The sequence below is a fragment of the Oryctolagus cuniculus genome, chromosome 19 (genome assembly GCF_051225735.1).
Source record: "Oryctolagus cuniculus isolate XC-2025 breed Fujian yellow rabbit chromosome 19, ASM5122573v1, whole genome shotgun sequence".
In the NCBI taxonomy this organism is placed as follows: Eukaryota; Metazoa; Chordata; class Mammalia; order Lagomorpha; family Leporidae; genus Oryctolagus; species Oryctolagus cuniculus.
The window spans coordinates 66,800,284-66,828,105 of NC_142885.1; the positions used below are offsets into that span (position 1 = coordinate 66,800,284).

The 27,822-nt window shown below is 51.1% G+C and overlaps 1 protein-coding gene and 1 long non-coding RNA gene across 6 annotated transcripts in view; one reads left to right on the forward strand and one right to left on the reverse strand.

Annotated features, from left to right (window-relative positions):
- Positions 1 to 27,822, reverse strand: part of RBFOX1 (RNA binding fox-1 homolog 1) — a 1,595,659-nt gene that overhangs the window by 974,579 nt on the left and 593,258 nt on the right. For all 5 annotated transcript variants that reach the window (XM_070063963.2, XM_089321246.1, XM_089321248.1 and 2 more), the window contains one exon: positions 6,976 to 7,023. In XM_070063963.2, the coding sequence (XP_069920064.1) occupies positions 6,976 to 7,023 (48 nt within the window). The remainder of the gene's footprint in view (positions 1 to 6,975; positions 7,024 to 27,822) is intronic.
- The window catches only part of LOC149120636 (uncharacterized), a 1,089,735-nt gene that overhangs the window by 815,550 nt on the left and 246,363 nt on the right, over positions 1 to 27,822 (forward strand). The gene's annotated exons all lie outside the window — the stretch shown is intronic.

A 27,822-nucleotide genomic window follows, 5' to 3' on the forward strand; every position in this document is an offset into this window, starting at 1 on the left:
GTGGGTCTGACTGTATCTTAGATTCTACAGGGAAGGGACTCGCCCAGTGTTTGTCTTTCTGTGTCTGGCCAACTCCACTTAGCACAACATCCTCCAAGTTCATCCTCGCTGCTGCAGATGGCGGGAATTCCTCGTTTATTTTTAAGGCTGATTAACAATCCAGTGTAGAACCAACCAGGTGATCCAGCGGTCTCACCTCTCGGTCTGCAGCAAAGGAAACGGATGCCCCATTCTTTACCCGCAATGCTAAGGCGCCAGCCCAGATGCCCCATTCTTAGAGATACCTGTCCGGTCACACACATTCCAAGGGTAGCACGTGTCTGAATAGCCACCCTGTTACCTCTTAGGGTCCTCGCTGCTGTCAGCATGTTCTAGGTGAAGCCTCCCCCTCATCCCCACATGCACCCAAGGCTGACCCCTGAGCTCCATCACACTCTCCTCTGACCACTCCAGGACATGCACACCGGACCTGAGTCCACCCTCAATGCCCATGTGCTCGCACAACTTCCTGTCTGCCCAGGAGGAACATCCACAGACACCCCTCCCACCCTGCAACTCACGCCTGGCCAGCCTGCGCCCTGGAAGCCCCTCGACTCTTCCCTGCACGTGTGTCTCCTGTCACCCACACACAGTGTGTCAAAAATCAGTGGCTTTTCAGTAAAAATCAGATTTTGAGGATGGCTCAGAAAACAACAACAGTGAGCCCGTATTCCACATGGCTGCAACAAACTATGTAACAGCACCCAGAACGTGGTGCCATCATTCCCAGGTCACTGTGACCCAAGCCACTTCCATCCTACATGCATCCCTGTCTGCCTTAACTCAAGGGTGGCTCCTGCCTGGGTCTGGAAGACAGCTTGTTTCTCTCCCACCTGTGCCGAGTGTCTCTTCCTCAGTAAAATACCCCCAAGGCTTGGTAGGTCACACTGGTTGCCCACTTCTCTGAGCTCCCATCATACATCAGGGGTCTCATTTTTAAAGGAAAATTTAATGATAAGTGACGAGAAATGCCTGTAGGCAGACATCCTCAAAATAAAAATACATGTCATTACAGGTCTTTCAGTTCTTGTTTTGTTCCAGGTCCTACGTCAATTGCTTTGCGAAGTAAAAGAAGAAGTACCTGCTTCTTCATTCTTTAAACTGACACTCCAACTGGACTGCACTAGTCTCAATTTACAGATAAGTGTGCAGAGATGGGAACTAGCATAACCGAGGTTCAGGGTCACAGAGCTATTACGGGGAGAGCTGGGATTGAAATCCAAGACCCTCAGGCTCCAAAGCCTGTGGTTCTTCAGGATCTGCACTGGCGACTCCTGGGTTTAAAGCATCTCTCCCTCCCTCTCTCTCTCTCTCTCTCTCTCTCTCTCTCTCACACACACACACACACACACACACACACACACACGAATACCCACACACACCCTGCTGAAATCACTAAAGCCAGGAACTGAATCAGATCTCTGGAAACTCAAGCCAAACCCCACTGTCTGAGTCACCCTCTCACTGCTACAACCAAATCCTTGCACAAAGGGGCTCCCTGGGCTCACGGTTCTGGAGGGTCGAGGGCGTGGGGCTCGCGAGGACATTCTTGGCTGCATCCCATCACGGTGGATGACAGTGGCAGGGGTGAAGCTTGTGAGAGCAGGAGGTCACACTCAAACAGAAGCCAGAGTGCTGGGTCAGACCAGCTCAGGCCTTCGTGAGGATCCTCCGTTCTCTCGGGAATGACCCACGGGTCACACAAGGAGTGTCTGGGCAGGGCTTCCTCTGACCTTCTGTGGGGTCCTGCCACCACTAGGCTGAGGACCAAGCCTTCAACTCATGCCCCTCAGTGGAAAAACCATAGTAATGTGAACCCAGTGCTGCTGTCTCTCCCCAGCAGGGCCCCAGGACGTCCTGGCATCCTCTCGTGGGACTGGCTGCTCACCAGAAGGACAGGATGACCCAGACTGGGAAGAATCTTCACTGAGAGCCACCACAGCTACCCCAAAGTGGAAATAAGATTATTTACTTGGCAATAAATCTGGCCCAGGCACAACTTCATCAGAGGCAAAGTGCAACTGCCACTCCCTACAGATTTAGTTCTTGCTTTCTGAGGTAAGGGAGGTGGCATCAGGGCTATACAGCACATGGTCTAGGCTCGGAATCTCCAGGTTCAAATTCTGACTTCACGATGCACTTTGAGTCCTACTGGGCAAATTTGTCTGCGTCTCTCAGCTTCCCCTTCTACCTGTTAACCACGGGTGATTGGATGACGATGGTGCCTCCCACACGGTAGTTAGGCCACCTGATCTGCAGCAGGCGTGACAGAAAGATAAGCCAAGAACTCTCAGTGCTAGCCTCAGCACAAGACTCCTCTCTCCCAATCGCAGATTTATTATTATTATTATTATTTTTGACAGGCAGAGTGGACAGTGAGAGAGAGAGAGAGACAGAGAGAAAGGTCTTCCTTTGCCGTTGGTTCACCCTCCAATGGCCGCCGCAGCAGCACACCGCACTGATCCGATGGCAGGAGCCAGGTGCCTCTCCTGGTCTCCCATGGGGTGCAGGGCCCAAGCACTTGGGCCATCCTCCACTGCACTCCCTGGCCACAGCAGAGAGCTGGCCTGGAAGAGGGGCAACCAGGACAGAATCCGGCACCCCAACTGGGACTAGAACCCGGTGTGCCGGCACCGCAAGGCAGAGGATTAGCCTAGTGAGCCGCGGCGCCGGCCCCAATCCAAGATTTATTCACATGCAACCCGGAGGTCATCCTAACCCTGAAAACCACCAAACTCGTTCTCTGCATGTCTACAGCAGACCCAAAACGGTTATGCAGCAGCAGCCCAGGGCAGAAGTGCCAGGAGGAAGCCATGTCTGCCTACAGCCACTGGCAAAAGGGGTCTCATCTCCTCCTGACAGGCTCTTAACCCACTCTGATCCATCCACCTATGCCTCAGTCACCCAAATCAGTCTGCACAGCAGTCCTGGAATCTGGATGGAGTTTACACTGCAAATAAAGATGAATTTAAATGCATGGGCTCCTCAGCAGAAACACAGGCATGGTAAATGTCAGACGTGTGGGGTTCCGTGAGGCCGTGCAGCCACTCCAAGCAGTGGTCTCCCTGCTGCCACCCTTGCCAAACCCACATCAGCTCCCCAGCATCCACCTGGGGAGGCAGCCATGAGCACAGATGCTTCTCGTCCAAGGGTAGGAATCTGAACCTCCCCACAGATCTCCTTGTGGCCCTGCACGAGACATTTGACCATTAGGCAGGGGCCCTTCCAAGCTGGGGACATTCACAGGGGCCCTGTGAACCGGTGCATCAGGAAGCCTGGGAGCAGCGCCTGGCCATGCACACACCGAGCGGCCCCGTAAACAACCAGCAAGATTTTCCCAGTGACAAGTAGCATTCTGTGGCCCCGGGAGAAAACAGGATGCCAGGGTAGAAAAAGAAAACAGAAAACCAAACAGGAGAGGAAAAAACACTTTCATCCTGTCAACAGTCTCTGACGGAGCCAGACCCAAGTGCAGATCAAGAGTAACAAATCTACGGCTCTGCATTAGGATGCCGGCTCCCTTGGACGGCTGAAATTCACCTCTCCTCTTCCACCCGGACCCCTGCTCTGGGATGCAACAGGAAAACGAGTCACTCGGGGTCAACAGCTCTGCAGAACCTAAGAGCACGGGAAGAAGACGCAGCAGCAAACTTGGGATTCTGTTCTCTAACACTCTCCTCTCGCAGAGACGGTCGACAACCCAGACAAAGGTATGACACGCAAGTAGAGGACCACAGCCATGAATGCAGAAGCCACAGGAGAGGCGGAGACAGAACTAAGAGGAGGAGAAATGCAAGGAGGACAAAGTGACGTCCTACTCGGGATGGCATCTAGTCCTGCAGGGGTTCTGCTAAGCTTCCTCTGCTAACGGAAACAGCTCCAAAGAAAACACACGGCCAGTTCCCCTCCAGGGTGCGCGGCAGCCGACAAGCTCCGCCTGGGCCGAGGAGGGCGCTGCTTCAGAGCCGGGTATACTGATTATTTTGATACCTCTGTCATCCCCTGTCACTTCGGCTCCACTTTATCAAATTACTGGTTTTGCCAGAAGCGCCTGGATTACATGGAGAGAGAGTACGTGTGCGTGTGTGCGTGCATACTCACATGCACACGCGTGTGCGGGAGCAAGCGTCGGCACTTCAGCAGTGAAATTTCATCATTACACATCGGGGTGGCAGGAAGTCCAGAGCACAGTTCCTGGAGATGCACGGCTCCCACGGCCCTGGCTGCCTTCTCCCTGTGCGGCCTCACCCCACAGCCCTGCGCACAGACAGTGGGATTTGAGCTCTGCCCGCACCCCGACTTTCCCGTGAATGAAAGGACTCAGGTACCTAGAGCTGCCTCCCCAGCCCTCACTGCCAGCTTCTAAGTGTGATCCAGGACCCAGAGGAGCGACAGCAGATGTCAGATTTGCATGAGTGATGAAAGGGGGAGGGAACAGGAGGCAAGGACGCTTTTCCTCCCTCGCAGAAGGAGTGGCAAGTCCACAGAGCCCGAGGGAGTGAGGTGACGGAGGCACTAGGACTCATCACACACTACCTGCAGCCAACTGATTGGCTAAGTTCTGTATTAGCCACACGAGGTCAAGTTTATAGAACAGCTGGGGAGCCCTTGGAAATGGGAATCTTTGAAGATCTGACTCAACAACCTATGAAGACACAAAAGAGCTAAACTTTAAAAATCAAGAAAAAAAAAAAAAACAAAATGCCAGCATCACTTTTGTCAAATTTCATTTCAAGCCTTTGTCAAACTGTTAAGAATTATATACTGCCAGAGTTTTAATGATCTAGGACTACCTTAAAATTTACTCTGTATGAGTGAAGTTCAACATACATCTTATAAAGATTTATCTATTCATTGAAAAGTCAGAGCTGGGGGAAAGACAGAGAAAGAGGTCTTCCATCCCATTGGTTCCCTCCCCAGATGCCCAGCCAAGGCTGGGCCAGGCTGAAGCCAGGATCCAGGAGCATCTTCCAGGTCTCCCATGTGGGTAGCAGGAGCAAATGCATTTGAGTCATCGTCTGCTGCTTTTAACAGGCCAACAGCAGGAAGCCGGATCAGAAGTGGGGCAGCCAGGACGCAAATGAACACATATAGGATGTCGACATAGCAGGCAGCAGCTTAACCTATTATACTGCCTGGCCACAGTGCTGGCCCCCAAAACTTTAACACCGTTTCTTTTTGACTGTTGCTTACAATCCCTGCCTCTCCTCCTGCTAAGCTACAGTCTTTTTACATTTAACTTGTTGAAGTCTTTGTTCAGTGGATTACCTACCATAAAACATAAGGAGTATCACATAAATTAAAAATGTGTTCTCTCAGAAATAATATTAAGTGAAAAACAGCAAAATCAAAACAAAAAAGAAATGTGTGTGTACATGAACATGTGCACCTGTGTGGATGCACACATGGGTATCCGAAGCCACGTCCCAAGTGACCTCCCAGCAGGAAGCCGGGGGGGGGGTGCTTATTGCAGCCACAGGTGTGAGTGATCAGCACCATGGTTGCAGCTGAGCCAAAGGCGATTTGGTCTTCACTGACCAAGGCTTATCCTGGTTGTCCACTGACATTTTCCCAATGACGAGTCTGTCATAGTTCTAACAGTATCAGTCCCCTGGTAACATTCAAACATCAGTAGCAAAGAAATCAAAAAGCAACAGACACTGGGCAGAAACATGTCCATGAGTTCCATAAAGGCGCAAGGGAGAGAGAAACATCCTGGCATTAGCAGTCAGAGCAGAAAACAGTTTGCGAGCACTGAGACATGGGCAGAGTGGAGCAGCACACACATTTCGCCTACATGGAAATTCCATTTCATCCCGCTCACAAAATACGCTCATGCAAGCAAACCTGCATGCACACACAAGGGGCCTGCCAACGTGCACCGAGTCACCTTGGCCTTCACACTGGAGCTGGGATCACCAAGTCTGAACTCAGCCGACCATGTCATTATTCCCCTCACTGAGAGCAGATTAACATGAACTCAAATAACACGTGGCAATTGCCTTTTATTTAAAAGTAAAGTTTGCTCTGAGCAGTCCTCAAAGGCCTTATGATCAGCAGAGGGTCCCCACCCATCACAAATCACAGCTGAGAATCTCTGCTCAATTTAATATACAGTGTCCGCACGGGACAACAGGGATGCCACTGCAAAAAGAAATGACCTTCAAAATCATGGAACGAAGTCAGAAGTGGCCAGCAGCATGTCCTCTCAGTCCACCTATCCCACCTCTTTGGATGCAAGGTGTACCTGGTGACATCTGACCCGCCCAGAGCTCAGTCACGGAAACATCCAAGGACTCTTGTCAGTAAAGAGAGACAGACGGTAGAAGCAGCGAAGTGCAGGCAAATCCTCTAACGTTGCTGTTCCTGAGGGGATACCCACCAAGCATAACACAGAGGAGGAGTCGAGAGAATAGTGTAAATATGCAGGAAGTGACCCTCCCACCCCCACCCCAGCCCACCTCCCAATCTCCGGCAGGAAACTGCCACCCATGGGAATGTGTCCTGACGGAAATGATTTTCAAGTCACAGCACACAGATACTCTGAGAGCCCATCATTACATAACCTATAACATACGTAATATCACAGATGTCACATATGACATACAGAATAACCATGCACAAAACTGAAATCCAGCATGAGCCAAAACATACGTGAGCTGTTTTTCTGAAAAAGGTGACGACTAAAACTAAAACCAGCACCAGATTCTCTGTAAACTTAATTACATTTGAAATCCTCCTAGAAGCCATCAGAAATAACACAGATTGCAAGAGGGGAACATGACACACACTTCTAAGCATGACTGTGTGCGGCTAATACCGGCACACGAACCACCGGCAAATCATCGTCCAGCAAGGCGTGCCTCAAACACGTGGGCTGCAATCATAGAGTTCCTGTTCGGCTCGAGACAAAAACAATGAAAAATATCGACTTACCTTTCTGTCTTCTATTCCCACGCAGGTATTGCAGTCTGCCTTGATATCCTGAGAGGACGAGAAAACAAAGCGAGAGAGAAAACCAGAATCAGGCTTACGGTCAGAGAACATTCGGTGGTGTTGTTGAAATGCCCTTTAAAATAATAAGGGGCTCACACTCCTAACAGTTCTTCCCCGAGCCATTGCTCTTTATAGTGCATTTGAGAGGGATATGCCATGGTGTTTGCAGTCGAGACATATGCATGTCGTAAGGAAGCTTTACGGCATGCAGATGTGGGGTGAAGACACAGTGATGGGTCAGAGACCACTGCACAGAGAAGCTGGAGGCTCATAAAACAATCTGATCCCCAACCTCTCCGTTCACATCAGTGGAGAGTGTCCTGAATCCAACTTAACACCTCTCCCATTCCAAATTTAGAAAAGTCAGACCTAACGCACTCTAACACAAAGCCACCACTGCTCACTTCTTGTACATCTACCTACCCCCCCATACAACCAACCAGCCAACCAGCCACCCACCCTCCCACACAACCAACCAGCGAACCAGCTACCCACCCTCCCATACAGCCAACCAGCCAACCACCTACCCTCCCATACAACCAACCAGCCAACCAGCCATCCACCCTCCCATATAACCAACCAGCCAACTACCCACCCATCCTCCCATACAACCAACCAGCCACCCACACTCTCATACAACCAACCAGCCAACCAGCCATCCACCCTCCCATATAACCAACCAGCCAACTACCCACCCACCCACCCTCCCATACAACCAACCAGCCAACCAGCCATCCACCCTCCTGTACAACCAACCAGCCAACCAGCCATCCACACTCCCATAATCCTCACACACTCACTCATCCAACCATATATCTACCCACCTATCCACCTAGTCAACAACCATCTATCTATCCATCTATCCACCCACTCACCATCGCCCACACTCACTCACCCATCCCTTTATCATTAACAAACCTACCCACCAACACACCCAGCACCACAGATGCACTCACTCATCCATCTATCCACCCATCCAATCAGCCATACTTATTGCACAGATATTTTTCTGCATTTTTTTCTTATTGTTCTGGAATATAAAGATTAAAAAAATATGGTCATAACCCATGGAGCTCACTAGAATGAATGGCAGATACAGTCACATCAGCAACGGAGACACTAATTTACTCAAACTTACGTGTTTGCTAAGAGATGGAAGATCTCTGTCTCTCAAATGCAATGAAAATGAACAAATAAAAATTTAGAAGACACGTTCAGAACCTGTTATCCGCCCAGCCTGTGTATTGGCACTGAAGGCTCAGTTACCTACCAAGCACACGGAAGCTTAGGTTCTACTCAGACAGACAGATAACACTTTCGCAACCAGTAAACAATGTTAAGATGACGTAGGGAGGAGATGGGAAATGCTGAGAATAGAGGAGTAAGATTTTTCAACGTAAAAAGGGGCTGAAACTGAGAGAAGGCTTGCAGGCAGTCAGGTATGAGACAAAGATTCAGGCAGGGCAGAGCCTCCAGGGCAAGCAGAGAGCAGGCGCAAAGGCCCCCAAGTTCCTGGGGCCAAAGGGAAGTGAGAGAGGACAATGTGGGGAGCCGAGAGGAGAGGGGGAGGCTGGCTTTTATCCTGAGAGCACCGAGGACACACAGTTTCTATTTTTTTGATAATGGTACAAAGCACACAGCACAGCACTGCCCAATTCACCATTTTAAGTCGTGTTCGTACACTCCACAGTGCACAGTCCAGTGGCATCATGACATTCGCATTTCTGTGCAATCATCCCCACCATCCACACTGCAGTTTTCATCTTCCCAGACTGAACTGTGCCCCACGAAGCACTGATTCCCCCTTCTTCCTTCGCTGTTCCCTGGCAACCAGTATTCCAGCTCCCGTGTCTATGAGTCTGAGGACTCTCTAGACCTCTCTGCTTCAGTCTGCTAGGAACGCTGTCACTCACAGACTAGATGTCCAAGGCCAAGGCCAAGGCGAGCTCGTGAGGGTGAGCTCCGGAGGTGGCTTCTCCTCCTGGCCTGTAGCTGCAACCTTCCCACTGGCCCTCCCAAGGCTTTTCCACTTTACTAGAGAGTGAGAGAGTGAGAGTGAGAGGGTGTGTGTGTGTGTGATATATATATATATATATATATATATATATATATATATATGAGAGAGAGAGGGGGAGAGAAGGGTGGAAGGGTGGTATCCCTTCCTCTAAATACACCAGTCCTATTGGATGAGGATCCCACTCTTGGGACCTCGTCTAACTTCAGTCAGCACCGTAAAGTCCCAATCTCTCAACACAGTCATGCCGGGGGTGAGGACCTTGGAATACCATTTTTGAAGGGACTCCATTCAGTCCACAACAACGCTGGTGTAAGAGAGGTCATGTGACATGTGTTCTCTGTGTCCAGCTTACTTCACTAAGCACGGTATCTTCAATAACCATTCACGTGGCTCAGAACTCCTTGGCTTTCTAAGCCTGGATAACACCCCATCGCACAGATAAACCACACTGTGCTTATCCATAAGTGTCACGCATCAATGGGAACTGAGTATTGCACATTTGGGCCGCCGCTATGAACACGAGTGTCTAAGCATCTGTTCAAGTCCCTGCTTCCGATTCTTCTGTGTGCATGTGCAGAAGTGGAAACGCTGAATGCGATGGTGATTCTGCCGAATGTGAGGAACCTCTGTGCTGTCCTTCACAGAGGCTGTAGCCTTTCACATCCCCCCCAGCACGGCCCAAGCATCCACACCGCAATGACACCCTCTTCATGCAGCGGCTCTGGAGAGAGGACAGCCAGGTTCTGGCTTCTGGCAGGTGGAGGGGCCAGCTTCGGGGATGCTGTAGGAGCCCACATGTGAAGGACAGTGGCTGGACAAGGGTGGAGACACAGACCAAGCTGGATGGAGCCAACCGTATGTCTTTTTTTTTTTTTTTTTTTTTTGACAGGCAGGGTTAGACAATGAGAGAGAGACAGAGAGAAAGGTCCTTCTTCCGTTGGTTCACCCCCACCCCCACTCCCCAGATGACTGCTATGGCCAGCGCGCTGCACCGATCCGAAGCCAGGAGCCAGGTGCTTCCTCCTGGTCTCCCATGTATGTGCAGGGCCCAAGCACTTGGGCCATCCTCCACTGCCTTCCCAGGCCACAGCAGAGAGCTGGACTGGAAGAGGAGCAACGGGGACAGAATCCGGCACCCTGACCAGGACTAGAACCCAGAGTACCGGCGCCACAGGCAGAGGATTAGCCTAGTGAGCCGCGGCACCAGCCTACCGACCCTATGTCTTGAAAGCTGGATGTGGCATTTGAGGGAAAGATGGGGTCCTCCAAGGGGAGAGTGTGGGTGCAGAAGCTGGGGGAGGGGTCAGCAAACAGCAGCAGCTCCCATCTGGATGAGTGAGTCCTACGGACAGCATTGCTTCCCCACCAGGGAGCAGCTGGGCCTGCTCTGCTGATGTGGCACGGGGACAGGGGTGGTACCATCAGGAGGCCCTCACTGTGGCTATGTGTTAGTGAACACAGCAAACTCTAAGCCCACATGATTGAGAGCAGAGCAAACACAATCAGCTCCTAAGGTGAGGACGATGCAGAGCACGGTGGGCACTGTCCTTCTAACAGACGGTTCTGAAATCCACAGAGTGGGCCTGAAACAGGGAGCGATGACCGACCACGACTTTGGGAGCAGGCATTACGTGTCCTTCACGCTTCTGTCAAAACTCACAGCAGCCAAACGAGGTCGCGATGTGTTCACTTTTAGTCTAAGAACATTGAGATGAGCAAAAGGTAACCGGCTGTAGGTCACACAATGATGGAGTTCCAGCCCAGAACTGGACGCAAGGGGCTCCCAAGACCAGCAAACTTCTAAGCCCTCTGGGTGGTCCCACGTCAGTCAAGGTGCTGGGTCCATCCACAGCGTTCAAGTCCCAAGTCTCACTCTTGGCTGTGCTATGAGGAAGGAGGGTTTCTCACAGCAAAGTGGGGAAAGAAACTGCACAGCTGTGGTTCTCAAAGTGAAGTCCTTCCAGCCAGCAGCGCCAGCCAGAAATGCGTTAAAAATATGCATTCTCACAGCCACTCTGGAAAATAGTACAGAGGGGCTTCAAAAAGGACAGTGAGAGCTGGTGTACAATCCAGGAATCCCAGATGCTGGTCTATGCCCTAGGGAAACAGAGTGAAGAGAAGGAAGGGAATTCTGTCACTTGGGAAGCAACGGAGGAGCTGGGAGGACACTAACTGAAACAAGCCAGTTACAGAAGCACAAATCCTATCTCTGCAAAAACCAAAACCTCTGATATGTAAAGAAAAGCAGCAGTGGTTACCAAGAGGCATGGAGGCGCCCGGGGTGACCTTGGCCAAAGGATACACAATTTCAGTCCGGCAGGAGGAGGGGGCTCAAGAGACCCACTGGACATCAAGGGGAAGGATTAACAAGGGACCGTATTCTTGAGAATGGCTTACAGCACAAGTGATCTCACAACAAAAATCGGTAACTATGGGTGGGCACACACAGGTGGACAGCTCTACTTAGCCAACGTACCCTTATCGCAAAATGTGCGGTATGCAGCAAAAGCACGCAATCTCTGTCGATCTAAACACACAAATAGGAAAAAAGGCACACAGAATTTCTGGCCCCACCGAACGCCTACAGAATCAACAATCCCGACATTGAAGGCCATGCCCACGGAGGAACGAGCTGCCAAGGATTCCGCAGTGGGCTCCAGGTTCACCATCGCGGTGTTGGCATCAGATTCCCACATGCCAACACTCGGCTCTACCATCCTGGGCACATTTCTTTACTTTCCAAACTCCAGTCACTTCTGTGATGTAGCTGCCAAATGAGGAACAGGCCACTTAGAGTGGGGTCTGTGAGCCAGCAACACCGCCAGCCCAGGAAGCTGACAACACACAACCTTGCAGGCCTCATGGCTGGTTTGCCAAGTCAGAATCCGTGCTGCAGCCAGTGGCACGGACGGAACAGGGTGCAGTGTGGCTGTGTCTGGAGATGGGGCCGCTGTGTGAAGGTTACCTGGGGTCAAAGGAGAGGGGAAAAATCCGTGCCTTACATGAAGACACACTGGAGGACTCGCTCCCTCGCGCCCTCTCTGAAGGCACCAGCCAAGGGAAGGCCAGAGAAGCACACGGAGGGAAGGTGACATCCACGACCCAGGGAGGGGCCCTGGCCACCTGGCATCCTGACCTCTGACCCCCAGGCTCCTGAGACAACAAATGCTGCTACTGAAGCCGGAGCTGACCTCAACACAGTTTCCCGGTGACCCACAAGGCAGTGAGTGGCCCGGCACCTGGGGGCACGGTGACGAGAGGCATTCTCTTTCTTCTCTCACCCTCGCTGCTCGGGGGTGGGGTGAGGACGCTGACCGATGCTGGACGTCGAGTCCGCAGAACACCCTTACTGTCACCAGGAACTCTTCCCAGTCTGCCAGGTAACGTCCAGAGAGACCAGAGCTGTGGCGTCGAGGGTAAAGCCTCGGCCTGCAGCAGCGGCATCCCACGCGGGTGCTAGCTCCTGCCCCAGACGCTCCACTTCCAATCCAGCTCCTTGCTAATGCTCTGGGAAAGCAGCGGAAGATGGCCCAGGTGCTAGGACCCAGGCACCCACGAGGGAAACCTGGATGAAGCTCCTGGCTCCTGGCTCCGGCCCGGCTGAGCTCTGGCCATTGCAGCCATTTGTGGAGTGAACCAGAGGATGGAAGAGTTCTCTCTCTTTGACTTTCCAAATAAAGAAGAGAAGAGGAGAGAGGAGAGAGGAGAGAGGAGAGAGGAGAGAGGAGGAGAAGAGAGGAGAAGAGAGGAGAAGAGAGGAGAAGAGGAGAAGAAAAGAAAAGAAAAGAGGGGAGGAAAAGGGAAAAGGAAAGGAAAGAAAAGATCAAGACCTGGAGGTTAAGTCAGTATGGGAGTGCTGAGAATCATGGATTATTTCTAAACCCAGGAAGTCCCATCCAGAGATGAGGTGGGAAAGCTGAGCCCCTGCCAGTCTGCTCCTGCTCCACCCAGGTGAGGCACATGGCATCCTCGTGCCCTCCTGATGGACCGCAGGGAAGCGGCAGGTGCCACCCAGCGAACTCAGGAAGTCAATGCAGCAGAGGCACATCTCCGCTTTGAATCTGCCGTCGCGGACACACGCAAGCGACGGGAAAAAGCCAGCTGGCAGCACCAGAGCCCGTGCCGCTTCCCTGAGATTGTCCCACTTATTCCTGTCAGGATGGATTTGCGAAAGCCAGGCTGGATTGTTTATTTAGATGATACTGTTGGTTTGTCACCCGCCACGGATCCAGCAGGGAGCAGCCCAGGGGACTGCACTGGCTTCCGAACAGTGTTCCTCTCAAATTGGAAAAATGTCACAAATGATCCCGTGTGGCACTGTGCACGGAGCCGGGGTCTCCAACCGGTTCCAACCTGGCCTTTTGGAAGCAGAGACGTCACGGAAGTCACGGAAGTGCTCCAGCCCCACGTGACAGCCTGGGAAACGGTCTGGCTGCTCACGTGTGAATTATCAACTTGGAGCCCTGGACTGGGCAGCAGGCGATCAATTTCCCTACAGATGCAGCCGTTCCACGGCTCCAGAGCAGGGAGCAGGGAGCAGGGGGCCCGGGAGACGAGGGAGCCTGGGCCTACACGAACTGACCCCAACTCAGAGGCCGCAGTGCTCCTCACCGGAAGGAAGCTCGACTTTGCCTCGGTTTCCCCATCTGGGAGCAAGGAGCGCCACAGCAAGCGCTGGCCCTTAGCCCCGACGCAGGCCACAGCTGAGAAATGTCAGCTGTCACCGCTGACATTCTCTGGCGTCTCGGGGCAGCCCGACTCTGAGCGGAGAAGCAAGCGCTTGCAAATAGCTCTATTTTTAGAGTTTTCTCTTCTTCCTCGGGCCTCCGACTCCTTCCGGCTTGGAGGCATCCGAGTCCCAGTGGACCAGCCCTTCCCGGAAGCTGCCGTCTCTCCCTAGCGATTTCTTTTCCTTTGCACTCGTGCACTGTTCATTGCTGAGGACTCTGTCAAGCCCTCTGTGCCACCACGCGTGGCCATCCTCACCCCCATCCCGGACCCCGAAATTCAAGGTCCCTGTGGGCAGCTGGAGAGAAGCGTCTGGCCAGGGAGGTTCCGGAGAGACCTCCAGAAGTGAGGGTCTGTCCTGCTCTCCTGTCCCCCAAAATATGCCCATGGCCTAACACCTGCAGGACTGGAAAAAGCCCCTTTGCAAATGCAGCTAAGGAGCTTGACATAAATTATCTGGCTGGGCCCCAAATCCAAAGCCAGGTCCTTTACAGAGACCAAGGCAAGGAGACGGCCCTCAGAGGTCAGAGGGATGCAGCCACAAGTTAGCAGGGACCCTCCCCGGGGCCTCAGGCGGGATCAAGGCCTGACTCAGACTCTGACCTTTGACCTCCAGCCTCTGGAAGGCAGCTCTGGGTTCAAAAGCCACCCAGCTGGGGTTTGTGATGATATCAACTTCTAGGAGTTTCTTACATGGATTGCTCATGTCTCCTACATCTACTCATCACCCAGGAGGCAAAGACGTGGCGAAGGGAGCACCCAGGCGTCTAGTCGCCTCTCCTCCCCAGGGACCCCACAGCCACCCCAGGGCAGACGAGATTCCACGGGACAGCTCCTGGAACCTGTAAATGGACAATTCTGGTCGGTTCTAGAGGAGCCTGAGAAAGAAGCGTCTTGGACACACATGCTCAGAAAGCCCCAGGGAGCACGTCGCAGACGACACCATAGCTGACGCCATCCCTGGGGAGGGTGGGGACGTAGTCTGAGGGTCCCCTGACAACCCCACACCAGGCCTGGGATCAACTGCCTTCCTCCTTGGGAAGAAATCCAAGTGTGCTGTTATCGCACAGGAAGTAAGCGCTACAGCAAGATGGCACAGAACATTCTGGAAAACCAATTTCCACATCAGACTCTGCAAAGAAATCAACGTGGTTCTGAATCCTGAGTTGACTTGAGAAACGGTTTCCAGGGCAAAACCAATCGTCCTGACAACTTGGACATGCCGGTTTCCCGCTGTCCTGAAAACAGTAACGACTCAGTTAAAACTAAGTCCATAAATGCAAGTTTAGATGCAGCACCTAAGGAGCTCTGGGTGATGTTCTAACACCTGAGTTGTTCATTTTTTTTGACAATATATTGTGGTTTTTTTTTTATGTTCATAAAGACTCAGTCTTCAAGATAAAAAAAACCACTTTGACCATGAGGCCGAGGCTCCCTTCTGATGAGCAGAGTTGAGTCTTGGGAGTTCACATGGCCCAGCTGATGGGAGAAGAGGGACTGGGGTCCATCTGGTCTACCTGTTGTGTGGTTAATCCTCTCTCCAACATAATCTACTGTCCTGGAATTTGAATATTTAAAACAACATGCGAAACTGCCTTATTAGGGACAACTGCACCCCACCTTGGAGAACTGAGTAACTCCTGTCTTGGAACCACAGTAGTCACAAATTTAAAATCATGCTTGCCTCGCAGCTGGATTCTTCCCTCTGTGTTCACTCAACCCAACAGATTCAGATAAGATCTTTGAATACGTGAAGAATTTAGTATAAAATGGCCTGATTTATCGGGTCTACTTTCTGTTCCCATTCACAAATTCACCAGCCATTGCAATACCACAGAAGGCCAGCAGATAGCAGCAAAGAACTGCAAAAATAAATGCACCAAGCAGTGTCCACATACCAGAGGATTCCATTCAGAGAATCTGAAAACTCCATAGAAGACCAGGCTCTTTTTGCTTGCAGGAAAAGTCTCAAATGACCGCATGCTTTAATTGCTAAGCCCTGGCGACCTAGCAGGAGCAGGGGGAGGCATTCATTAGCATGGTGTTAAAAAGGGAGGGTGCGAATCCCTGTGTGCAGGCACAGGGCGTTTTGAACACACCGGAGCTCGCATGTGAGCGTGAGAATGACGGAGACTGAGGGCTGCTGCACCTGAAACCCGCACAGCAGACAAAGCTGCAATGTGATTGCACTAAGAGAGTGAAATCTGCCGTGGCTGTGTAGGAGAGGACGCCAGGCCTCCATCCACACTTGGAGCAGGACAGACACCGAACGCAGCGGCTCAGCCACCACCCAGAGCGCCCGCACCCACACTGCAGTCCCTGGGCTTCAGTCCTGACTTCACTCCTGGCTCCAGCTTCCTGCTGATGTTCATGCTGGGGGACGGCAGGTGATGGCTCAAGTAGCTGGACCCCTGCACCCCCCCCAACCCGGTGACCACCCATGGTGACCCAGACTGAGCTCTGGACTCCTGGCTTCGGCTGTTCTCATCTCTGGCTGTTGTGGGCATTCGGAGAGTGAACCAGCACACTAGAAATCTCTGTCTCTGCCTTTCAAATACATAACTTTTTAAATTGGAGAAATGTATTTATTTTTTTAAAGCTTTTATTTATCTGAAAGGCAGAGCCACAGTGACAAAGGGATAGAGGGAGATAACTCTTCCATCTTCTGGTTCACTCCCCAACAGCTGCCACGGATGATTCTGGCCAAAGTCTGAAGCCGGGAACTCCATCCTGGTCTCCCACAGGGTGGCAGGGCCCCAGGCACTTGGGCCATCATCGTCTGCTTTCTCAGACCATTAGCAAGGAGCCGAATTGAAAGAGTAGCCAAGGTTCAAACTGGGGCTCTAATGTGAGATTCAGGCACCACAGTGGCACACAACACTGGCCCCAGTTGGAACAATTTTATTCAACATTAGAGGGTATTTTCTTCAAAAGAGGAATTTGGAAGGGGTGTGGTGGGTGCAGGAATAAACAAAATATAGCCAGAAAAATCACAAAAGAGTCCCCGATCCAAGCTTCCAGGCCAACCCAGGAGACAGGGTGCTCATCCGGGTGTCTCTGAATTGTTTTTCATGATCATCCTTTTGTCCTCTGAGTTTTGTTGTGAGTTCACACATGGTGACGCCACTCAATAGTCAGAGAGCTTCGACAGAGGATCTAGAAAGATTTCATTGCATGCTACGTTTCTGTAGCTTGGTTATCAGTGGACACAAGGCTTCTGGGCAGCCCAGACGCCGGCCTGAGGATCAACAAAGCCCAGCAGCCCGGGGACACCAGGGCCGGCTCAGCTCAGACTCCAGTGTCACCAGGCCCCTCTCAGGTAGGCGCCCCGGCCACCAAGGTGAGCCGAGGCCAGGGTCTGTTTGTAAATAACAGGATGCATCTGCAGCGTCACAGCAGGAGTTTAATGAGCACGCTTTTAATTAACTGCACGAGTAATTACCCATATTAGATGTAAATCACATTGCTTTTCACACGAGGTGAATAATTTCAGTGCAGCTTTTAGGAATAATATTTCTGGAGGAACAGCCTGCTACAGACTCTCTCAACAACTTGGGGTCTTGAAAAAAGTCCAGAGGACACCATGGCCAGCCCGGGAAGCCCCGAGTTTGCCAGCAGGCCGGACGCTGTGCACTGCGACCCCTCTCCTTTCCTGTGAATCCGGCTCCGGCACTGAAACACACCCTGGCTGCAACTGGGCTCCCAGTGAGCACCCCCGCGGCGGCCTCTGAGCTCTGCAACTTGTGGGGTGGGGAGGGGGCACGGATTCTGTTTCCCTGGTGCCTTTAAGGCTCCTGGATACCTCCCAGCCTGGCCACGGAGGGGCCCTTGCGAGTGATCACACGACTCAGGATAGGGAAGCGAGGGCAGAAGAAGCTCTCCAGCGGTCAGCGAGTGGTGTGGCTTTGTCCAAAGAACAAGACAGATTCCCAAGGAGAAGGGTGACGTGTGGGAGCAGGACTCCAGCCCCGAACGGCCCAGCGCACGACGAGGATAAATGTCCACATCAACAGCTCCACAAAGGCAAGGCAGCGCTCCCTTGGATTTATAAATAGCGCCGGAAAACCACAGAGGTCGGCGCCGGCGGGGAGTGAAGGTGAAAGCGGAGGCCGTGGCCGGGAGCTGTGTGCAGAAGCCACCAGGACGCCCCTGGCGCGGATGGGAGCAGCTCGGGTCACCGCTCATAAGCACACAGGGATGGGCGATCGTCTACACTGGGGAGGCACCCTCCTCAAAGAATCCGAGGATGCAATTACCTAATCAAAGCTGAACGCACTCACGTTAAGCATCTCAAGGAATGTAGAAACAGCAAGGGGAGCTGCGGCCCAGGGATTCTGCCAGCCACACAGTAGTCCACCAGGTCCGCCCCGCCGGGAAACCCAGCCACCCCTCCAGACGGCAGGGGCTGCCATCACAACCGTTCTTGTATCTGGAGCCTCCTCTGGGATTTTATGTGGCGACGTGATGGATGCTGCTTCCAGGGGGGGAACGTGCACTATCACAACCCCTAGAGGGGCTGCAGCCGGTGACGTCCTGTTAGGATGAGACGCCCAGAGAACAGAGCCCGGCTCAAGGTCAGCTGAAGGAGGAGCCCGACCAGAACCTGCGTGTTCCAGGGCAGCCTCCTGGTTCTCCCTGGAGGGCTCCAGTGGCTGCCCAGGGCCCCCCATTTCTGATCTCCCCACGCTGCCCATCAGGACTCAAATGAAGGAACACAAGGAGAACACAGCCTGTTTCTTAGTCAGCAAATCAACCTCTTGAGGAAATGGGGCCCAATGAACATTCGGAAACGCTAAGATAATGAAATGACCCATGCTGACGTGTGAAGCAAAATGCAATCAGCAATTAAATGCATTCTATTTTCATCTCCCTGTGTGGAACAAAATCCCTAAGAAACCCCAGTACCCAGTCTACACTGCTCCAAACCCCGACACTACCATTCAGAGGCTGTGTGGCTCCCAGGTGACTCCCTGTGCCTCTGTTTCCACATTTCTGAAAACTCAGAGCACAGTTCTGATAAGATCATCGGAAATATTAAGGATCACTTAGTTAGAAGTACAGTTTTCAAATTTTACGTATATTTATTATACATTATTTGGAAATCATATAATTTAATATTAATAATTATTCTTCCTTCATGACGTAAGACTTTTTTTCTTTTAAAAAATTTATTTACTTATTTGAAAGAGTTACAGAGAAAGAGAGAATGAGGGAGGGAGCAAGCAAGAGTGGGAGAGACAGACAGAACTTCCGTGTGTTGTTCATACAGATGGCCACAATGGCAGGGCTGGGCCAGGCTGAGCCAGGAGCTTCATCCAAGCTTCCTATGTGGCTGCAGGGGCCCAAGGACTCGGGCTATATTCTGCTGCTTTTCAAGGCATATTAGCAGGGAGCTGGATCAAAAGTGGAGCAGCTGGGACTCGAACCCCCATCCATATGGGATGCTGGCGTTGCAGGTGGCAGCTTTATCCAGTAGGCCACAACACCAGTCCTAATGGAAGACATTTGTAAAAGCTGCCTTCGTTCTTCCGGGTCACTGCCATGTCCATCGATTAAATGGACTCACCCTGGTCTCTAAAGGACAACTCTGACACTGATGGACAGCCTCTCAACACCAACCAAGCCTCGCTTACAGAGATTCAAACACGACAAGGACTCAAGCAATTTAAGTTCCTCCTAGAATCAGCCATTCCGGAAAGACCTCCATCGGCTGGAGCAACATCCATGCCCATCAGAGAAGGGGTAGCCTCCCAGCAGAAGGTCAAGGGAGCTGGCGCAAACCAATTCAGAAATCAGCGTCTTCGGCTTCTTGTTGAGTACGAGGGCTGAGCTGGCAGCCTCCAGCATGTGGCTCCTGCCCAGCCCGAGACCCTGGCCGGGTTTGGCTGGCTGCTGGGCAGTGCCAGGTGTCCCCCCTGCACACTGAATGCAACCATCCTGCTAACCATGGTTCCGTGGGAAGCCGTGGTTCCTGTCCTGATGACCTTGGTTCAGCATCTCACTTTCTGGAAGAAAATGGATAGAACTCCTTTCCATACAAGTAAGGAACCAACTCGATGCCAAGGATGCCACCTCACTACCTTCTACCTCCAGTAATGACATGGCCAAAACAGCCACTTACTGCAGACCCTGCTCCAAACTAATCTGAGTGGACCGGGAAGACACACGGCTCTTTCTTCTCGCCACTGTGGAACAGGTGTTATTCATCAGACAACATCATAAACAGAATATCAGAGACCAGAGATGCAAACAATAAACCAGGGTAATAAAAAAGTTATTCAAGGCCGGCGCCGCGGCTCACTAGGCTAATCCTCCGCCTAGCGGCGCCGGCACACCGGGTTCTAGTCCCGGTCGGGGCGCCGGATTCTGTCCCGGTTGCCCCTCTTCCAGGCCAGCCCTCTGCTGTGGCTAGGGAGTGCAGTGGAGGATGGCCCAGGTGCTTGGGCCCTGCACTCCATGGGAGACCAGGAGAAGCACCTGGCTCCTGGCTCCTGCCATCGGATCAGCGCGGTGCGCCGGCCGCAGCGCGCCGGCCGCGGCGGCCATTGGAGGGTGAACCAACGGCAAAGGAAGACCTTTCTCTCTGTCTCTCTCTCTCACTGTCCACTCTGCCTGTCAAAAAAAAAAAAAAAAAAAAAAAGTTATTCAACCTGTGTGCACAGGCCTCCATCCATCCGAACACACAGAACATGGCTTTTACGTTTGATTTCTACTGGAATACTCCTAAGTTTGAAAACACAGGACGGAAAGGTTATATGCCAGAAACAAACATTTACACTGTTACCATAACACACACATAAATCTAAAGGCATGAGTCCTGAACTTCCAAACCCCAAGGGTGAACAAAAAAAAAAATCAGAGAAATAACTATTTGATATTTCACAAAATTGAAACAGAAAAATTGAATGTATATGTTATTCCCTGTGCCATGTGATTTGTTAATAACTCATTCTGCAAAACACTCATTTCAATTCTTATGTGAACAGAGGAAAACTGTAACTTAAAATAGACAGTTTAAGATAATTACATTTCTCTGCTGTTTCACCCTATTTCCCACATGTCATGTTTACTTGTACAACCTGTCATTTGGTTTTTATATGCAAAGGAGAATTAAGAATATTCTCATTAAAGTTTTGATTACTTTCTCTTTTGCACTGTCAGGCTTATACAATTCACAGGACAGAGATGCTATGTCGAGACAGGGAGTGAGAGAGATGGGGGAGAGAGGGGGAGAGAGAGAGAGAGAGGGAGAGAGAGAACAAAAATCCAGGCTACCCTTAAGGATATCTTAAATACCTCACTTGTGCCTGTTATGCAATAAGAATACAAATGTTGACAGTTACCAAGTCACAAAGACTGAGCAATTATCTGAGGGACAAAGAGACAGAGTTAAAGAGATCTCCCACTCACTGATGCACTCAAATGCCTGCATTGACCCAGACTGGGCTACAATGAAGCCAGGAGACTGAAACTCAAGCCACACGGAGGGCAGGGACTCAACTACTTGGGCTGTCACCTGCTGCCTCTCAGGGTGCACATTAGCAGGAAGCTGGGATCAGCAGCACAGCTGCCACTCAAACCAAGGTGCTCTTGATATGGGTGACAGGTGTCCCAGCTGATAACCTACTCAGTATGCTAAAAACCTGCCCCAGACAGAAAGTTTGTCATTTGAACCATTCTAGGTCAAATTCCTATAAATCAGGTTTCATTGTGCCTATCTCCTAAGTATGAGTGTTTGGTTTCAGTGCTATTACAGTTCAGTAAGGATTTCCAAAATGCTGAGAGGCACACAGCACCTGGTCCTCCAGATGCTGCATTCTTGAAGTCATTCAGCTGCCTTGGCGTGTTCTCCCAGCATCCCTTCATGGGAAGCTGTACTTCCTGGCACCATTTCATTTGAGTCCCAATTCATAGCTGGTTGTCTTGGGAATGCACCACATTTTCAAACTTTTTTTTTTTTAAAGATTTATCTCCTTGAGGGGCAGCACTGTGGCTCAACGGGTTAACGCCCTGGCCTGCAGTGCCAACATCCCATATGGGTGCCGGCTGCTCCACTTCCAACCCAGCTCTCTGGTATGGCCTGGGAAAGCAGTACAAGATGGCCCAAGTCCTTGAGCCCCTGCACCCATGTGGGAGACCTGGAGGAAGCTCGTGGCTTAGGATCTGCGCAGCCCCAGCCGTTGCGACCAACTGGGGAGTGAACCATTGGATGGAAGACCTCTCTCTGTCTCTGCCTCTTCTCTCTCTGTGTAACTCTGACTTTCAAATAAATAAATAAATCTTTTGAAAAAAGATGTATCTACTTGAAAGGCAGAGACAGAGGGAGCGAGCCAGCAAGAAGAGAGAGACCAAGATAGACAAATATTACATTTGCTGGTTCACTCTCCAAACAGCTGCAACAGGAGCTGAAGCCAAGAGCTCTATCCGGTACCCACATGTAGACAGCTGGGGTTCACGTACTTGGGACATCATCCATTGCTTTCCCAGACACATTTACCAGGAAGCTGGTTTGGAAATGGAGCGGCTAGGACTTGAATCCTGATAGGGGATGCTGATGTCGCAAGCAGTTGCTTAACCTGCTGCAACACAATGCTGGCCCTCAGACTTTTAAAGTGAAATGCACATTGTGTTTTTTTGTATGTTTGTTTCATGACTTGCAGATTCACAAATTTCAAATGGTTAAATATATGTTTGGTAGACATGCATATGTTAATTAACTCAGATGAGCCACTCCACAAGGTAGGCATACTTCAAAACATGTTTTACATAATACATACAATTTTTATCCTTTAATTAAGGAAATAAAACAAATAACTGAGATTCACCTGATTTCTGGTGTATCAGAGAATAGATCTGTGGTCAGGTGAATCTGATACTGACTTCAATATATGAGCTTTGACTGGCCAACCCCACCTAAGTAGTTTATACTGTGTAATACAAATAAATAAAAATTAATTCATGCTACTTCAGTATTATGATTAATCAAAAATAACTGTAATTAGGGACGAGCACTGTGGCACAGTCAGTTAAGCTGCTGACTGCGAAGCCAGCATCCCAGGAGAGTGCTGCTTCAAATCCCAGTTGCTCCAGTTCTGATCCAGTTCCTTGCTAATGGCCTGGGAAAACAGAAGATGGACCTAAGCCATCCACATGAAGGACACAGGTGGACTTCCAGGCTCCTGGCTTCAGCCTTGCACATCCCCAGCCATCCTGACCATTTGGGTAGCAAACCAGGGGACAGAAACTCCCTATCATTCCCTCCATGTTTGTCTGTCTGTCTCTCTCTCTCTCTCTCTCCCCCCGCCCTGTGTGTCTGTCTCTCCCTATACCTCCATAACTCTGCCTTTTAAATAACAATATTTTTAAAAATAAGTGTAATATGATAAAATCTTGAGAATCTACTGAAATTAGAGTCCCACTCCTCTCTCATCTCACCAGGTTCATAGACTCACATCCTACTGTGTTTCTCCCAGATCCCATGCCCCAGCTGAATTTTTTTGTCTATCAGTCTTGGTTGTGTTCCTCGGTTGGGCTCAGCTCAGAGCCCCTCCTCCTGACTCCCTGTCTCCTGACTCACCAGACCTACTCTCACCCCTCCCCTGTTCTGTCCATCTGAACCGAGATCCGCTCTGGCGCCATGTCTTGCTATTGTAGGACTGGACCTTTTGCACTTGTCTGAGATCATCAGCGGCTCCGACACAAGGAAAACAGCAAGAGCAAGCAGTCTGCTTCTCACATGATCGTTCTTGGTGATAAAAACGTGCATGTCACATTAAGTACAGAGTCCCACCTTGGCATTCTCGGGGTATCTGTCCAGTACCTTTGTGGACCCTCAACTGCCTTACACGAGAGTGTACGGTACTGACACACCACTGACAAACATCTGTAAGCTTTTCCCACCATGCCTGGACATTACTCAGTGCACTTAATCATCACACAGATATGTTCTCTGTATGTGCATATGTTTGTGTGTATAAGACACATAATTTTTAAATAGAAGTGAATATAAGGAGTTCCACATAAAGATGGGATTTTCCCCCCTTTCTATCTCCTTTATAAAAAATTGTATGTACTTGTTTAGATTTTATTTGAAAGACAAAGAGATAAGCAGAAAGAAAGATGGCTCCCATGTGCTGGTGCAATCCCCAAATGCTACAACAGCGGGAATTGGGCCAAGTTGCAGCCAAGAGCCATGAACACTATTTGGGCCTTCCACACAGAAATGGCAAGGACCCAGTCCTTGAGCCAACACCTGCAGTTTCCCATGGTTCCCATTAGCAAGATGCTGGATCAGAAGCAGAGCTGGGACTGGGGACCCAGACGGCAGGTGTCCCAAGCCGCATCCCTAACCACTGCACCCGATGTCCATTCCAAGAGCCTGGGCTTCCAACTCACAAGTGCATCTAGCCAATTCTGGTCCTCGCCAATGGGCCAAGCTATGGGTCCAGTGGGCTTAGAAGCTCGCACACTGGCTTCCTACCTACTGAAGAAGGCTCAGGTTTCATGCCAGATGCAGACGTGGGCGTCCATGGCCCTTGTAACTCGCCCCTGCCCCGTCCCCAATGTCAGCTCAGGGGCACTCACGAGCTTTGTCTGTGAGATGGGTCCAGTCATCGTGACCTGACAACCAAGGGCTGGAAAACAACGTCTCAGGGAGAAACCAAACTCCAAGGAAACACATTTTCATGCTTATTTTTCAAACTCTTTGTTTCTCTCTCTCTCCCCCTCTCTGACCTCCAGCAGGACCCTGAACAACAAGAAGCTCTCAATCTATTTTGGAGGCTTACAATTTCCCACCAGCTTCCTGTCTGAGAGCTCAAGTGGTCTCATCTCTTTGTATAAGGTTAACAGGCTTCAGGAAAGAAGATCAGCTCTCGTAACAGCAAACATAATGGAAAGAAGAGCCAGGGCCGATAAAGTCAGCCTAAGTCACTTGGAGGTCACAGGCCTCACGGCTGCTTAAGCTTCACCGAGGAAGCCCAGGGTGGGGAGAGGGCCGGCAGCTCCACTGGAGCCTTGCTGGTTGTCCCTCGGCACGGCCCCATCAAAGGAACGCCACAGCCGCACACCCCAGCTCGGGCCGCCCTCTCTCCTCGGACGACTCGTTTCAGCTCTGCTGAAATCCATCAACAGTGCCGAGAGATGCATGTCTCCGTGTCCTTCCCAGATGGAGTTCAGTCCCGTGCGTGGATAACACCCAGGGATGCGCAGGCAAGGAAATGCAGTCGTGTTATTCCAATGCCCGCAGGAGCGTCACCTTTGCAAAATAACCCAAACACCCATGATCTCCATACAATTGCCGAGCTCCTTGGATTTCTCCATGCAGTTCACATGTGTGTTTTAACCCCCTTCGGTTTTACCGGCTGGGTCTCCAGCTCTGGTGGTGTGTGTGGTGGGTTTTGGTTTTTAACAGCATGCACTGACCACTGACTACACCAGGCACATGCCTGAGGAGAGGCACACGGCTCACTCCATACCAACTCAACAGTTCAGCAAACCAATGGTCAGAGCCTGCAGCAATCACGCTCAGGACACTCACTGGGTGTGCGGCAGATCAAACGAGCAAACCCTGTATATATCCTTAGAACATGATCAAACCATGAAATGTCTCTGTGAACTTTCCACGGCTTCCTTGAGAATCCATGATTTTTTTTTTTTTTTGACAGGCAGACTGGACAGTGAGAGAGAAAGGTCTTCCTTTGCCGTTGGTTCACCCTCCAATGGCCGCCATGGCTGGCGCGCTGCGGCAGGCACACCGCGCTGATCCGATGGCAGGAGCCAGGTGCTTCTCCTGGTCTCCCATGGGGTGCAGGGCCCAAGCACTTGGGCCATCCTCCACTGCACTCCCCGGCCACAGCAGAGAGCTGGCCTGGAAGAGGGGCAACCGGGACAGAATCCGGTGCCCCGACTGGGACTAGAATCCGGTGTGCCGGCACCACAAGGCGGAGGATTAGCCTAGCGAGCTGCGGCGCCAGCCGGAGAATCCGTAAGATTCTTATGACTTACTTATGCCCTTATGACTCCCACATCTCCTCTTGCCCACTCTCCTTTGGCCATAATGACCGGCTTACATCTCTGCACACACAGCAAGCTCCTGCCCACCTTGGGGGTTGCCATGCGCCTGCTGTACCCACCCCTGCAGAGCAGTGGTTAGGACATCCTGGTGGCAGACAGCTCCTCTCCACCCCACAGTGTGGATGGAGACGCCAGTGCCCTGATTTATCTTTGTCTCCACACCCATCAGATTCTTAGATTCAAGGAAAAAACTTGTGTTTGTGCTTCCCAGGCTAAATGCTCCCTGCCAGAACCAGATCACTTCCTGCACTGGGTGTCTGCTCGGGAATGAATGCAGCGACTTGAAGAATGTGCGGTCGGAGCCGGCATCTGCCCCACTGCCAGGACAGCGTCTCATGGAGGTCGTCCCCTCCCAAGACGAGTTTCATAACAACGAGGGCTTTAGGTAATCATGGCTACCTCATGTTCTCGATAGCATTCTGCCTTCCTTCCTCTTTAAATACACATTTTCCTCGCTCTCAGACACATACACTTTTTCGGCTTGATTCTGTTTGTCGCTTTATTTTCCTCATCTTCCTTTTTACCTACCACTTAACCTCCAATTCTTTCTCAGATCCACAATTTCCAAGGCTCTATTTCAATTACTCTGCCTTTGACCTTCTCAATTTTCCATCTGCCTTTCCACGTTAGTGTTTCTTTCCCTTTCTCTGTGAACACCTCTTGTACACCCACCCTTCTATTTCATCTCTATTAAATGTCTTGTCTTGTTTATTTCTGGCTGGGTTGACAACCAACTAGATAAGGCCAAGTGCAGCCCTCCTCCCCACCAACACCAACACACCCCACAGGGGACATTTAAACATCTGCTGGGATGTTTAATGCACACAATGCATGGGAGGTGCATAGCAGCTACTGGATAAACACCCTTGGAAGACAACATCCTGGGGGACTGAGAACCAGTGCCCTAGAAGAAAGTCAACATTCTCTGTCAACACCTGTCATCTACACACCAAGAGATGTGGACTGTCTAGAATGTAGACATCTTTCCTTATGGCATTTTTTTACCTTAAATCCTCACCTACCCATTGAAGAATATAAAGTTCACTACAAAAACGGAAACATCTAAGCAGAAATGCTCTTGAGAATGTAACTGTTAAGAATCTGCTATTCAGGCCGGCGCTGCGGCTCACTAGGCTAATCCTCCGCCTTGCGGTGCCGGCACACCGGGTTCTAGTCCCGGTCGGGGCGCCGGATTCTGTCCTGGTTGCCCCTCTTCCAGGCCAGCTCTCTGCTGTGGCCCGGGAGTGCAGTGGAGGATGGCCCAAGTGCTTGGGCCCTGCACCCCATGGGAGACCAGGATAAGTACCTGGCTCCTGCCATTGGATCAGTGCGGTGCGCCGCTGCGGCGGCCATTGGAGGGTGAACCAACGGCAAAGGAAGACCTTTCTCTCTGTCTCTCTCTCTCACTGTCCACTCTGCCTGTCAAAAAAAAAAAAAAAAAAGAAGAAGAAACTGCTATTTGTGGGTTCAAATTAAGATGCCACTACCTATCACTTGATTGAGGGACTGGTGTCATGGTGCAGCGACCCTTCTGCCTGTGACAACAGCATCCTACCGGTTGAAGTCCTGGCTGCTCCACTTCCAATCCAGCTCCCTGCTGATGTGCCTGGGAAAGCAGCAGAAGATGGCTCAAGCACTTGAGTCCCTGCACCCAGGTGGGAGACCCACACGGAGTTCCAGGGTCCTAGCTTCAACCCGGCCCAAATCTGGGTAAACCAGCAGACAGTGGAACTCTGTGTCTCTGACCTTTTCTCTGTGAAACTCCACCTTTCAAACACATAAACAAAAATCTTCTTACAAAAAGACTTGAGTGGGTAAGTCAACTAAATCTCAGTTCTCCTATCTGTAAAGGATGGAGAGAAACAGTAACTTGCCACAGAGGTCAGTTAGTACCATGAGAGGAGGAGGCACGTACAAGACATCGAGAGGAAAGTCTGGCACGTAGCCACGTTGTCAACAGCACCGCC